Below are 16,277 nucleotides of genomic sequence, written 5' to 3'. Positions count from 1 at the left end.
GCAGATCCTAAATGAATATTCAACTTCTTTAGCTTCCCTAACCACAATACCCTTTAAATCCTAAAAATGAGAGAGATACAGTGAATCTAAAGGCAAGACAAAAATGAGCACACCCCTGATCTCTAATGTCACAGAGCATTTTAATTGAGGACTCACATAAGAAAAGAGAGAATTTACCTGCCAAGCTGGAACAGAGGTTGAATTGGACATGACTGTTTTTTGCAGCTCTTCAAGTACAGCATCTGGGAGAGGTTTTTGTGACTGCAGGAGTGGCTTACACTGAACTTGCCTCAAAAGTAAGATAACAGCTGGCTGATCAGGGTTACTTTTTAAATTCTAAAAATGAAACCCCAAACAGAAATACATCAAATAGGTTCTTAAATGTAAAAGGCAATTAAGAGATTCTCCATATTGAGAAAAAAAAAACAAATCCTGAATTTAACCTTTTCTTGTTAAAAAATAAAACAGCAAATGTAAAAAGAACACTCAACATCTTGGGAATATCAAACTACACTCAAATAAACTTTAAAATCAGTAATGCTATTACTGTAGTTTATAAGTTGTTAATCTTAGACTTAGTATGTCCCTTTGACTTGGTTTATTCTTAGGTGATATCCTGAAAAGTTTAGGTTCTGCCTATAAACAGCTGAACTAAGAAAATATAAAATTAACAGTGAAGGTTAATACTATTCCTTATTGGAAGAACTACACTATGTAAGAGGGAAAGGGCTATAAATTTTTTCCTTTCTCAGCCTCTTAACAAAGATACTTGCCCTTCCTCTAGGCACAGACTTCTTATACACTGAGAGTAAGAGAAATGACCCATTTACCCATTTCCTTAGCCATTTATTTATACCTTAAAACACATACATACACACATAAATGTATTGTATGTGTATACATATATAACATATAATGTATATATGTATGTGTATATATATTATACATGTATATACATATATACACACAATATACACATACAAGAAGAAGTTAAGGAAAGTTCTCTAAACAAGTCCTTCCACTACTGCTTTAAATATTTCTTTCTTTATTGCTTGTCTCTCAATAACATACTTCTTCATTTTCTGTTATTAGGTCATAGTCCTAAATGTCTTTATTTCTGAAAGGTCTGTGATTGCTGTCTTCTAAGTAAGAGACTGGAACATTGAAATGACAAGGAAAGGTTCATAAAAGTACCCCTTACTCTGAGAGAGAGCACGAAGCAGCTGTCACTTTACGCTTCCTAAGCATTCAGTGTATGATACTAAACTGCCCTGGACCTAGACGGAATTTCTTTAAGAGATAATGTATTACTCTGCTTTTCAGAGAATTCAAGGACTGAAGGGATCTTCAAAGATCCATTCTTCTCTCTCTGTAAAATTTATGGTGATCTTGCAAAAAACATTTCTAGAAAGACAACATAATCTTCCTGGTAAGCATTTGTGAAAAAAGGTGTTTTCAGGAAAAGTGATGTTTAAAACTTGCCTTATTCATTAAATTATTTGAGTAGGTTTATGAAACTGATTTGTGCATTCAATAAATATTTACTGAGCCCCTACTATGGGTTAGACAAGGTGGAAGAATTTATTCACAAAGCCTACAATCCAGGTAGGTAAAAAGTGACTACTCAATAACTCCAGTCATCCACTTAACAATCCCCAAAGTCATTCTAAGTTGTTCAGAACCTTGGAAAAATGCAGGGATGGTAAAACACAGCATTCTGAAGAGAGTAACTAGAAATCAAAGGAAAATACTGCTTCCATAATGATACACACCCCCCTAAAAAAAAGGATTAGAATCTTGAGTCTCAAGAGTCAGACTAATGTGAGCTCAAATAGCAACTCTATCCACCTGTGAACTCCTGTGCAAATTATTATGCTCTTTAAGCTTTAGTTTTCTCACTTGTAAAAATGGGGATAATAATAAATACCTACGTCACAGCGTTGTTGTAAAGGTCAAATACAAACCGCTACATGTATTAACTAGCTTACAGTAAGCGCTCAGTCAATACAGGGAATTATCATCACCACCACCACCACCACCAAATGCTCTTTAAATAACGTGCACTCTATTTTTGAAGTTATTTTCCAAGCAGAGTAAGAATCTATGAACCCCAATTCTATAACAATACCTTTGTGCAGAGGGCTTCAGCTTCAGATATTCTTCCTGTGTCTATTAGACCAGTGACAGCTTGGGAGAGAGACCACTTTTCAAGAGATTGGTTGTAATTTTCAAGGAATTCTTTGTCTTTAACTATTAAAAAAAAGTTAATGTTACTTTTTTCTGCAATTTATAATGTGTTCACAGAGAAGTAATCAGTTGTTAAGAAGTATTACAATTAAATTTACCATGCATATACAACCTTTACACACACCACTGGAATATCACAGACTATCTCGATATGAGACAGGTTTCCGAAAAGTTTCATAGTAGGAATATTAAGACTTTATACACTTGTGACTAACATTAAAAAAATCACTATCTCCAGTAAAACTGAAAAAAAGTAAAGGTTTATTGCAATATAACTGACATATGATAAACTGCACATATGCACATATTCAAACTGTAAATCTGATGACTTGTGACATAAGCACACATCTGTGAACCATCACTACTATCAAGATAATAAATATATCCATCCTCATGAAAAGTTTCCTCTTACTCCTTTGTAATCACTTCTGTCCCCAACCCATCTCTCTTCCTTCCCTCTGTCCCCAATTACTAATCATTTTCACTCACAACAGATCAGTTTGCATTATCTGAAATTTCATATAAATGAAATCATAAAGTTATAAACTCTTAGGCATCTTTCATAGCAGTTAATATGGTAAATTATATTCATTTTCAAATATTAGCACAACCTTGCATTCCTAGAATAAACCCCGCTTGATCATGATGTATTATCTTTTTTATGTGTTACTGGATTTGAATTGCTAAAGTTTTGTTATACATTTCTACATCAGTAGTTCTGTAGTTTTCTTGTAATGTCTTTGTCTGGTTTTGGTATCTGTGTGATGCTGGTCTCATAGAAGAAGTTAGGAAGTACTACCACCTTTTCAATTTTCTGGAAGAGTTTGTACAGAACTGGTATTATTTGTTTCTTAAATGTTTGGTAGAATCCATCTGGTCCTGGAGTTTTCTTTATAAGAAGATTTTTAACTATAAATTCAGTGTCTTTAAGAGATATAAAGCTATTCAGTTTATTTCTTCTGAGCTCTGTGTCTTTTAAGGAATTTATCCATTTCATCTACATTGCCAAATTTAACGGTAAAAAGTTGTTCATAAGACTGTCTTATGAGCCTTTTAATAGCTATAGTGATGCACCCTCTTTCATTCCCAACAATGATACTCTGTTTTTTTCCTGATGCCTGGCTAGAGGTTTATCAATTTCACTGATCTTCTCAAAGAACTAGATTTTGCTTTTGTTGAATTTCTGAATTCTATTTCACTGATCTCTATTCTTTATTTTCTTTCCTTCTCCTTACTTTGGGTTTAATTTCCCCTACTTTTTTTTTTTTCCCCTACGTTTTTCTAGTTTCTCAAGGCAGAAGCTGAGATCACTGATTTGAGACCCTTCTTATTTTCTAATGTAGACATTTAATGCTAATATTTTCATATAAGCAGTGCTTTAGTAGCATTACAGAATTTTATATGTTGTTTTTTCATTTTCATTCAGTTCAAAATATTTTCTAATTTCCCTTTTGCCTTATTCTTTGACCTGGATTATTTAGAAGTATGTTATTAAGTTTTCAAATACTTGAGAATTTTCCAGAATTTTACTGACTTTTAAATGAATTCCATTGTAGTAAGATAACATACTTTGTATGATTTGAATCCTTTTAAATGTATTTAGACCTGTTTTATGGCTCACAAGGATACGTATGGGTAAACAGTCAGTGTGCACTTGACAAAAATATGCATTCTGCTGTTAGAACTGTTCTATAAGTGTCAACTAGGTCAAGTTAGTTGATAGTGTTGTTCAAGTTTTTAATTATATCTTTACTAATTTTCTGTCTAATTGTTTTATCAATTATCAAAAACAGAGTGTTGAATCTCTATAATTATGAATTGGTCTCTCCTTTTAGTTCTGTAAGTTTGTTTCATGTATTTTTCCATAATTTTTCATTTTTTCTACCTATATTTTTGGGAAATACAACACAGATTTTATGTATTTTCAAGCTTTGTTACTGGGTGCTTAAACTGTCCTCTTGATGAATTGATTCCAATGTGAAATGACCCTCCTTATCACTGGAAACATTCTTTGCTCTGAAATCTTAACTTATTTGAAATTAACATGGCCACTCCAGCTTTCTTTTGATTAGTGTTGCCTTGGTATATCTTTTTCCATTCTTTTACTTTTTAGCTCATTTTTGTCTTTTTTTTCATCTTTTTTAAATTGATGTATAACTGATTTACAATGTTTCAAGTATAGAGCAAAGTGATTCAGTTATACATATATATAAATATATATACATATATGTATACATATATATTCTTTTTCAGATTCTTTTCCTTTATAGGTTATTACGAGGTATTGAACATAGTTCCCTGTGCTATAAAGCAGGTCCCTGTCGTTTTTCTATTTTATATATAGTAGTGTGAGATTATTTTTGTCTTTAAATATAGATTTATATTTTGTCTATGTTTCTTTTAAGCATTATGTAGTTACCTCCTGCTTTTTTATCCAATCTGTCAATCTGTGCCTTTTAACTGGGGTATTCAGACCATTGATTATTGATATGGTTGGGTTAAATTCCATTGTGTTGTTGTTTTCTCTTTATTCTATCTACGTTTCCTTTTCCTCGTTTTTTGTATTTTTTTTTTATATCCCATTTTCTCTACTTTAGGAGCTTCTTAGTTATAACTCTATTTTTTTTAGTGTCTACATTAAGGTTTAGAGTATTCATCTTTAACCTGCCACAGTCTACCTTTAAGTACAGTTGGCCCTCTGTATCTAGGGATTTGGAACCCACGGATACACAGAGACAACTATTACTACACATCATTTTATATAAGGGAGTTGTGCATCTCCGTGGATTTTGGTATCTTAGGAGAGTCATGGAACAAATCCCCCAAGAATACTTACAGATGACTGTAATATTACACCACTTCACTTAAGAGTATAAAAATGTTACAACAAAATACTTCCACTTTCCCTCCTGGCCTCTGTGCTATTGTCATATGTGCTTTAAACAGTTAATTACATGTTAAAGACCTTTCTATCATGTCTCATTTGTGGATCTGTTTCTATTGATTGATTTTTCTCACTTTGGGTGGTATTCTTCTGCTTGTTCGCATGCCTATTAAGTTTCAACTGGACACCAGACGTGAATTTTACCTTGCTGAATGCTTGATATTTCTGTATTCCTGTAATGTTCTTGAGCTTTGCTCTGTATGCAGGTAAACTCCTTGAAAATGATTTGATCATTTTAAGGCTTGTTTTTAAGCTTTGTTAGAGGAGAATATAACAGCCTTTTGTGTAGGGCTAATTCTGCCTACCTTTGGGCACCATGCTTCTGAATACTTTATCTTGAATATATCATGTATAAAATAGTTTTTTTTTTAAACTTACTTGAAGCAGAAACAGCAGATAACAGTGCCAAGTGTAAATCCATCCTCTTTGGCTGTGTGTTGTTCACTAGGGCCAGTTTATTATCAGCATGACAAGCTGCCATCAGCCCAGCCCAGACAGCAGGATCACCTAAGCATAGGAAACACAGTTAGGAGGCTTGTCAATATCAACATGTTGCTGAAAAACCACCAAAAAAGAAAGTAAGAGTTCACAAATACCAGACAATAAAATAAAATATTATCTCCGGAAAAATTCCATTTTCTTAAAGAAAAACTAATTCATAAGGCACATTACTACATTCATCCTTCAAGATTTGCCATTTTTTCCAAATACATCAGAGGATGAGAAATGTCCTATTAAACTCCTCTTCCATGGCTCATTACATGAGTTCCCTAGAGCACTATTGTGGAAGGTCAATAATATTCACTTTCTTTGAATACCAAGGGTAAGTCTCACAGAGACACTTGTGTTCATCACTCTGTTCCTATATTAAAGGCTCAGTCACAGGAAAAGCAAGAGAACACAATTTCTCAGTTCTTAAGAAAAGTTTAAGGCAAAGGAAAAGCTCAAGACAACTCCATTTTACCTATGTTCTAACAGCCAAGCAAGAGTCACATTATCATTCCAAGTGAAGCAATTATGATTAAATTGATATGTCCCTTCATTCATTTGATCTTTCCTTCCTTCCTTCACATCTTGAAAGTAGCTTCAGGGGAAGAGGCAGAGCCCAATAGCCGTGGGTTAAGAAGGTAATAAAAGAGATTATGAGTGGGCTTCCCTGGTGGCACAGTGGATAAGAATCCACCTGCCAATGCAGGAGACACAGGTTTGATCCCCGCTCTGGGAAGATCCCACATGCCATGGAGCAACTAAGCCCGTGAGCCACAACTACTGAGCCCATGTGCCAAAACTACTGAAGCCCATGTGCCTAGAACCCGTGCTCCATGACAAGAGAAGACTGCAACAAGAAGCCCATGCACCACAATGAAGAACAGCTCTCACTCTTGCAGCTAGAGAAAGCCGAAACACAGCAGTGAAGACCCAACACAGCCAATAAATAAAATAAAAATAAATAAATTTTAAAAAAAGAGAGAGAGATTATGACTATAGACTGCTCTTTTCAAGAAAGTTAATTGTGAAAAGAGAAAGCTGGATTGGGATTTGTAACTTAGGTTTTTTGTTTGGTCTTCTGTTTCACAAATCAAATTTTGCAGGTTAATATTTACATGGTTAATATTTTCAGTCCTGTTACCCTTAAAAAAACAAATGGATAATTTTAAAATCCTACAGAGGGTTGAGTTAACAATACAGTCATTTAAACATACTTCGTAGCTCTAGTTTTTAATATTTTTCTTACCTAACTGCCCCATCCAATATATATCTCCTATCAAATGTTTGAAATATATCTATTTCATTTACAGATGGTCAGTATTTCTGCTAATTGTACAAGAATTATTAGAAATCTTATGCAGACCAAAAATTTTGATAAAAAATTACATACCTTGATAATATCAAATAATTTCTGCCCAGATAATGACTACCTTCTTTTGAGCATCATAAGACATAATCAAATCCAGAATAAGAAAATGGGGACTATTTCCTAGAATTTATGGTGAGATCTGAATATTATATAATGAAAGGCAGATGTCTTAGATCTGGGTTTCAGGCCTAACAATGCCACTAATTAACTGTGCAGCCGCTTTTCCCCTGGAACACGTCTATAAAATAAGGCATCTAAATTAGGTGATGGCTCAGATGCCCTCGGGTCTAAAATCCTATAATTCCAACTGAAGTGGACTCAATTTCTGCATTTCTAAGATTAAGTGAACAACTCATTTACGGATCTTAGGGCATTCTATAGTTTAGATTTTGGAAGGGGAGATGGACATTAGCTGGCAGCAATTTCTTTTGTCACAATTCAAAAGAACTGCTGTTTTCATTAACTCTTCTAGAGATAACCAGCAACTCAAATTCCCTATGAAACAAAGTGATAATATAAATATTATACACATACACATACATATGTATATACACACATATATATATACATAGATACACCAGAAACCTAAAAAAAACTTAATACAGTTTGCTAAAAAACACCTTTGAATATCACCAAAGCACTAATCTAACAGATGTTGGATTTCTTTCCATTCAACTCTAAATTCTTGGGATTATATTTAAATTTCTGAAAAGATTCTTTGGAGTACCATCTATCAAAACTATATTTTGGGAATGAAATGGAGCTATATGTAATGAGGTGGATAGACCTATAAAGTCTATCATACAGAGTGAAGCAAGCCAGAAAGAGAAAAACAAATACTGTATGCTGACTCATATATACGGAATCTAAAAAAAAAAAAAAAAGATCCTGATGAACCCAGTGACAGGGCAAGCAAGAATAAGGATGCAGAAGCAGAGAATGGACTGGAGGACATGGGGCTGGGGGGGCTGGAAGCGAAGGGGAAGCTGAGATGAAGTGAGAGAGTAGCATAGACATAGATACACTACCAACTGTAAAACAGATAGCTAGTGGGAAGTTGCTGTATAACAAAGGGAGATCAACTCGATGATGGGTGATGCCTTAGAAGGCCGGGATGGGGAGGGTGCAGGGAGTCGCGGGAGGGAGGGGATATGGGGATATGTGTATAAATACAGCTGATTCACTTTGGTGTACCTCAAAAACTGGTACAAGAGTGTAAAGCAATTATATTCCAATAAAGAGCTTAAAAAATAATAATAATAATAGATATCAAAAAAAAACAACCCAAAACTATATTTTGTTTAACTAAAGATCTACAAAGGTTAAATGTACAGCTACTACACATAACTACAATTACATTCACTTCCACTGGACTCCAAGAACAAGTCTCAAATAAGCACTCATCTTCATCGATCTGTCCCTGTTTTAAGCTTCTTATATGACTCTGCTTCCTTGTGTATGAATTTCTCTGGATAATATGGGAAAATCAGAGAAAATGATTAGAGGAGAACTTATCTGGGCAATCTCACCTTTCTAAAGTGTATGCCACTTACACAAAGGCTAACATCTATCATTCTAGATCCACAGTAAGAATTCTTGAGAGTAATTCTATATCTGATACTTGCTTGGGAACACCTTTAAAAATCAGAAACTTACCTAACATAGAACATAGACAAAACCAAATGTTTGGGGTTTTTTTTTGTTTTATTTCAAAAAAGAAAGAAAGAGCAAACAACAGCACATTGGTCTGTTTACTTGTTTTATAAAATAATCTCTGAAGTTTAGTTAGCATCTTTATAATTTATTGTGAATATAACACTGAACCTGTTCTTTGTATGTTTCCCCACAGTCCCTGGCCAAAAGCAATAGCAATCTGATCTAAAAATGTTTGAAGTGCTCTGGAGGAATATATTGTTTAAAGCTATATTTCATGTTAAAAATAATATTATGTAAAACTACACCCCAAACCTTAGTTTGCTAGACACTGCAGTCCTCTAAAGCAGTGGTAATGGAAGCATGCTGAGGCAGTTTACATGTAGTTCCTCAGTGCCTTTTGTGAATCAGTGACATACATACAACTCTGGTTAGAACTAAGAAGAGGTTAGTTCAGGTGAGGCCAGCAGCTCGGTAGTTCTAACAGTTACCAAAGAAGACACATCTCCACTCTTCAAGAAGTTAACTACACATAAAAATAACTAAACATGTTTATTAAATAATTTAGTAGCTACAGATAAACCTCATTAAACCAGACTGATGGAAAATAGAAATAAAATCACTTTTTCAAAATATGTAATTCAAATTTTTAATAACAGTCAATGAAGAATCTTTAAACAGATATTCCTTTGAGCCTGCTTCAATAATTATCTCAATTATCAGTAGTTAAATACAGATAATCAAATAATATGCAATATCTTAAAATATTTTAAAATTCCCTTCTTATTCCATAAAAATACAAATTTTGCTTCTGTAAGTTACACATGTAAGATGGACAGAATCCTAAATAAAGAAATGGATCACATTATATTCACCTGGAGAAAGGAGAGCTGCCTTCTGAATGGTCTTTAGTGCAGTATTTTTCTCATCTTCTGCTGAACTGCTTCCCATAGCCAACTGATTTACTGCAGTGTACAGTAATGCCTTCTGTATAAGAGAAAGGAAGGGTGTTAACCAATTCTCTTTACAGCTCCCTGACTTTCAGAGTGACTAAAAGTAGTATCATATTGGATACGATGTGATCCCTAAGCCTAAGAAGAAAAATTATTCATTCATCAATAATATTATTTAACAAGTAGAACATTTCCTTTGAACTGGGGCAAACTAACCTTTCCATGATTTGAGTCCAGAATATGAGCCACATTTCCTGCTACTGCACCTCCCTATAATAGAAAACAAATTATTACCTATATAAATGCATAAACTTTCACAAAAACAATAAACATTAAGACTGATAAAATCTTGAAATCATTTGAAAGGTTCAGTTTTATCACATGTGTAACTATTAAACTCCTTAAGTACCAACTTACTGCTTTAAAAAACCAGTTTAATATTTTCATAAAAGAAAATCTTTTCTGCCACGATCATTTCAACTCTGCTCCTCTAAAACATTCCTTAAAGGTCCAAAAGTTATATGACTTTATGGAAGTAACAAACAAGTATACAATTTTCTAATAATATACAAGATAGTGAAACAAAGACTGAAAGAAAAAAAAAGAGACCACACAACTTATTTTAAGATAAATTAACATAGTTTTACTCCATGAAAACTTAGTCTTTTTAAAACGTCCACAGTCCCTAGTAGAATACGTAACTCAAGTTCAGGGCATCACGAACCTCATCACCACCTCAAGAATCAACTCAATACTAAAAATAAGGAAAACAGACGCAGCATGATAGCTTTCATAAAGTCAATTTGAAATCCTTAATTTTTAAGAATTTAATTAGACAGTTTACCTGGAAAAGAAAGTGAATTATAAGAATGATCTCATTTAAAATCAGAAATGGAGAGAAAACATGGCGGCGAAGTAGAGAGACGTGGAGTGCATCCCTCTCCACAGATGCATTGGGAATGCCCGGAAGGACGCAGTCATTCCCACAGAGAACCAGCTGAACACCAGCAGACGGCCTCGGACACCAGAAAGGGCTGCGGGGAGCCCGACATAGCCGGTAGGGAGGCATCTACGAGGGCTCAGAGAGGGTGAAGCGGCGGAGCTGAGGCAGATGGGAGGGAGTGAGAAACATACGGAGGGTCCGCAGCGCAGCTCAGCGTTCCCGGACCGAGACATCGATCCGCGGCTGAACGGAGGGTCCAGGAGCGGGAGCGTGGGAACCGGAGAGCTGGTTCAGGGGGAGAAACATTGTTGCCGGTAGGGTGACGGACTGAGAGAACAGGAGGGAGGAGGTCCGCGGAGAGGAGTGCCCGTCCCTGAGAGCTGCCCGGCCATGATGGCGGCTGGAGGCTGCGGGCTCACGGGTGGGGGGGAGGAGCCGCGCGTAGCCTCTCTCTCTCTTTCAGCGCCTCTGCAACAGGCAGTGGAGAGACGCCCTGCGGGCCACCTAAGGTGCTCAGGGATAACAAGCACCCTCAGGCACTCGGGCGGGACTGGATTAAAACCCCTTGCAATGCCAGCAGCAGGGAGGCTGCCGAGAGAAAAAACAACAACAACAACAGCAACAACAAAAAAAAAACCAGAGAGAGGCCCAACTCTAAGACTTTCTGTTTATGCCTGAGCCACCAGCCTCCCTCTGCAACAGGCACCTCCAAGCCCAACTGAAACAGCAGTGTGCCACTGCTCACTCACTCCCAGGAGAAGGAGCCACTATTGTACCCTCTCCCTCCCCACACACCGACGCTTACAGAGGAACAATAAAGGAACCTCTGCTGGTCACAGAATAACGCAAAAAAACCCAAGGCAAGGAGAAGGACACTTACAGCTGAGACGCTAAGGAAACAAATAGTAGTATCAATACCTATTGAACTGGTCCATTCTGGGATCAGTTCTGGATTTTTTTTTTTTTTCTTTCTCTCTCTCTCTCTCTTTTTTTTTTTTTTTTTTTGATTTATTAAATACAATCTTAGCCCTAAGGGATCTACAAGTTTTACAACATAATTTTTTAAGGATATTTTTTATTCTTTTTTTTTTTTTTTTTGCCTTTTTATATACTTCTATATCTAGCTAAGTTTTTGGTAGTACGGACAATATATCTCTCATACTTTCCTTTCATCCCTATCTTTTATACATTTCTATTCCTTTCTTTTTATTTGCATATTTCCAACCACATTACGCTCTTCTGTTCCCCTTTCTTCCAGCCATTTTAAGTGTATTTTATCTTAACATACTTATAAGCAACACTATCGGTCTGCTCAGACTCCTTGCTCTATTCTCCAGATGACGCACTGCCTTGGTATTTAATATTAGGCTTTTGTCTTTATCTTAGTTCTTAGCACAGTTGTCTAATTACATTCTGAGAATCTCCATTCTCTCTGGTGGTACTCTGGCTCTTTTCTATATTGGATCCTAGCTTACAAAATCTCCCTGGATTGATGTTTGTATGTGTAGGGTGTTATTTGTTTGTTTGTTTGCTTTTGCTTTTGTCTCTGATTTGTTCTGTTTCAGTTGTCAATTTCTGTTGGGTTTCTCTTTGAATATCTGATAGCACACTGGGGTTCTGTCAGGTCTTTCTAGAGCCTTATGTCCTAACAGATTCAGTAATTGTGTGTCTTATACATGTATGTGTTTCCTAGACCTAATATTCGTTTAATCCAATACTTGGACATTAGTCTGAGGCTTGGACAGTCTTCTATAAACACCTCTATCACCAGGACAAGCAACCCCAAAAGTTTGGACAACCATGAGGAAACAAAGAAACACCATGCAGGCAAAGGAGCAGGAAAAAAACCCACAAGACCAAATAAATGAGGAGGAAATAGGAAAAATGCCTGAAAAAGAATTGAGTCATGATAGTAAAAATGATACAAAATCTCGATAACAAAATAGAGAAAGTACAAGAAACAGTTCATAAGAACTCAGAAAAACAAACAGCAATGGATAACAAAATAACTGAAATTAAAAATACTCTAGATGCTATAACCAGCAGAATGACTGAGGCAGAAGAACGAATAAGTGAGTTGGAAGATAGAATGGGGGAAATAAACGCTACAGAGCAGGAAAAGGAAAAAAGAATAAAAAGAATAGAAGACAGTCTCAGAGACCTCAGTGATAACCTTAAACGTACCAACATTCGAATTATAGGCATCCCAGAAGAAGAAGAAAACAAGAAAGGGTCTGAGAAAATATTTGAAGAGGTTCTAGTGGAAAACTTCCCCAACATGGGAAAGGAAATAATGAACCAAGTCCAAGAAGCACAGAGAGTCCCATACAGAATAAACCCAAGGAGAAATACACCAAGACACATATTAATCAAACTAACGACAATTCAACACAAAGAAAAAATATTAAAAGCAGCAAGAGAAAAGCAACAAACAACATATAAGGGAAAACCCATAAGGATAACAGCTGACCTTTCCACAGAAACTCTGCAGGCCAGAAGGGAATGGCAGGATATACTGAAAGTCCTGAAAGAGAGAAACCTACAGCCAAGAATACTCTACCCAGCAAGAATCTCATTCAGATTTGAGGGAGAAATCAAAAGCTTTCCAGACAAGCAAAAGTTAAGAGAATTCAGCACCACCAAACCAGACTTACAACAAGGGCTAAAGGAACTTCTCTAAGTAGGACACACAAGAAAAGGAAAACACCTACAAATACAAACCCAAAACAATTCAGAAAATGGTAATTGGAACACACATGTCAATAATCACCTTAAATGTAAATGGATTAAATGCTCCAACCAAAAGACACAGAGTGGCTGAATGGATACAAAAACAAGACCCTTCTATATGCTGCCTACAAGAAATCCACTTCAGACCAAAGGATACATATAGACTGAAAGGAAAGGGATGGAAAAAGATATTCCATGCAAATGTAAGTCAAAAGAAAGCTGGAGGAGCAATACTCATATCAGACACATTAGACTTGAAAGTAAAGACTATTAAAAGAGACAAGGAAGGACACTACATAATGATCAAGGGATCCATTCAAGAAGAACATATCACAATGGTAAATATCTATGCCCCCAATATAGGAGCACCTCAATACATAAGGCAAATGCTAACAGCTATAAAAGGGGACATTGACAGTAACACAATAATAGTGGGAGACTTGAACACCCCACTTACATCAATGGACAGCTCATCCAAACAGCAAATAAATAAAGACACACAAGCTTTAAATGACACATTAGACCATCTTGACTTAATTTATATTTATAGGACATTCCATCCAAAAACGACAGACTACACTTTCTTCTCAAGTGCACACGGAACATTTTCCAGGATAGATCACATCTTGGGTCACAAATCAAACCTCAGCAAATTCAAGAAAATTGAAATCATATCAAGCATCTTCTCTGACCACAATGCCTTGAGACTAGATATCAATTACAGGAAAAAAACTGCAAAAAATACAAACACATGGAGGCTAAACAATTCACTCCTAAACAACCAAGGAATCACTAACGAAATCAAAGAGGAAATCAAAAAATATCTAGAAACAAATGACAACGAAAACACAACAACCCAAAACCTATGGGATGCAGCAAAAGCAGTTCTAAGAGGGAAGTTTATAGCAATACAGTCCTACCTTAAGAAACAAGAAAATGATCAAATAAACAACCTAACCTTACACCTCAAACAACTAGAGAAAGAAGAACAAAGAAACCCCAAAGGGAGCAGAAGGAAAGAAATCATAAAGATCAGAGCAGAAATAAATGACAAAGAAAGGAAAGAAACCATAAGAAAAATAAATAAAACTAAAAGCTGGTTCTTTGAGAAGATTAACAAAATTGATAAACCATTAGCCAGACTCATCAAGAAAAAAAGGGAGAAGATGCAAATCAACAGAATTAGAAATGAAAAAGGAGAAGTCACAACGGACACCTCAGAAATACAAAACATCATGAGAGACTACTACAAGCAACTATATGCCAATCAATTGGATAACCTGGAAGAAATGGATACATTCTTAGAAAAATACAATCTTCCAAGACTGAACCAGGAAGAAATAGAAACCATGAACAGACCAATCACAAGTTTGGAAATTGAGGCAGTGATTAAAAATCTCCCAACACACAAAAGCCCAAGACCAGATGGGTTCACGGGCAAATTCTATCAAACATTTCGAGAAGAGTTAACACCTATCCTTCTCAAATTCTTCCAAAATATTGCAGAAGGCGGAGCCCTCCCAAACTCATTCTACGAGGCTACCATCACCCTGACACCAAAACCAGGCAAAGATGTCACTAAAAAAGAAAACTACAGACCAATATCACTGATGAATATAGATGCAAAAAACCTCAACAAAATACTAGCTAACAGACTCCAACAGCACATTAAAAAAATCATACACCATGATCAAGTGGGGTTTATCCCTGGGATGCAAGGATTCTTCAATATATGCAAATCAATCAATGTGATACATCATCTCAACAAATTGAAGGATAAAAACTATATGATCATCTCAATAGATGCAGAAAAAGCTTTTGACAAAGGTCAACATCCATTTCTGATAAAAGCTCTCCAGAAAATGGGCATAGAAGGAAATTACCTCAACATAATAAAAGCCATATATGCAAAACCAAAAGCCAACATCATTCTACATGGGGAAAAACTGAAAGAATTCCCTCTAAGAACAGGAACAAGACAAGGGTGTCCACTCTCACCACTGTTGTTCAACATAGTTTTGGAAGTTTTAGCCACAGCAATCAGAGAAGAAAAAGAAATAAAAGGGATCCAAATTGGAAAAGAAGGAAAATTGTCACTCTTTGCAGATGACATGATATTATATATAGAAAACCCTAAAGACTCTACCAGAAAACTGCTAGCACTCATTGATGAGTTTAGTATAGTAGCAGGATACAAAATTAATGCACAGAAATCTCTTGCATTCCTATACACTAACAACGGAAGAGCAGAAAGAGAAATTAAGGAAACTCTCCCATTCACCATTGCAACCAAAAGAATAAAATACCTAGGAATAAACCTGCCTAAGGAGGCAAAAGATCTGTATGTAGAAAACTTTAAGACATTGATGAAAGAAATCAAAGACGACACAAACAGATGGAGAGACATACCATGTTCCTGGATTGGAAGAATCAACATCGTGAAAATGACTGTACTACCCAAAGCAATTTACAGATTCAATGCAATCCCGATCAAATTACCAATGGCATTTTTCACAGAACTAGAGCAAGAAATCTTACGATTTGTATGGAAACGCAAAAGACCCCAAATAGCCAAAGCAATCTTGAGAAGGAAAAATGGAGTTGGTGGAATCAGGCTTCCTGAATTCAAACTATACTACAAGGCCATAGTGATCAAGACAGTATGGTACTGGCACAAAAATAGAAAGGACGATCAATGGAATAGAATAGAGAACTCAGAAGTAAGCCCAAACACATATGGGCACCTTATCTTTGACAAAGGAGGCACGAGTATACAATGGAAAAAAGACAGCCTCTTCAATAAGTGGTGCTGGGAAAATTGGACAGCAACATGGAAAAGAATGAACTTAGAACACTTCCTAACACCATACACAAAAATAAACTCCAAATGGATTAAAGACCTACATGTAAGGCCAGACACTATCAAACTCCTAGAGGAAAACATAGGCA

General features: G+C 35.8%; 1 protein-coding gene across 10 annotated transcripts in view; it reads right to left on the bottom strand.

Moving 5' to 3' along the window:
• SKIC3 (SKI3 subunit of superkiller complex) overlaps positions 1-16,277 on the bottom strand; it is a 164,570-nt gene that overhangs the window by 16,231 nt on the left and 132,062 nt on the right. For all 10 annotated transcript variants that reach the window (XM_057738973.1, XM_057738908.1, XM_057738936.1 and 7 more), the window contains 5 exons: positions 9,872-9,925; positions 9,578-9,689; positions 5,570-5,698; positions 2,129-2,250; positions 178-336 (listed from right to left, as the gene is read on the bottom strand). In XM_057738973.1, coding sequence (XP_057594956.1) covers positions 178-336; positions 2,129-2,250; positions 5,570-5,698; positions 9,578-9,689; positions 9,872-9,925 — 576 coding nt within the window. The remainder of the gene's footprint in view (positions 1-177; positions 337-2,128; positions 2,251-5,569; positions 5,699-9,577; positions 9,690-9,871; positions 9,926-16,277) is intronic.

This window comes from Hippopotamus amphibius, chromosome 1 (assembly GCF_030028045.1).
Source record: "Hippopotamus amphibius kiboko isolate mHipAmp2 chromosome 1, mHipAmp2.hap2, whole genome shotgun sequence".
Classification (NCBI taxonomy): domain Eukaryota; kingdom Metazoa; phylum Chordata; class Mammalia; order Artiodactyla; family Hippopotamidae; genus Hippopotamus; species Hippopotamus amphibius.
The sequence above is the reverse complement of the archived record's forward strand: the minus strand, read 5'-3'. Positions and strand labels throughout refer to the sequence as shown.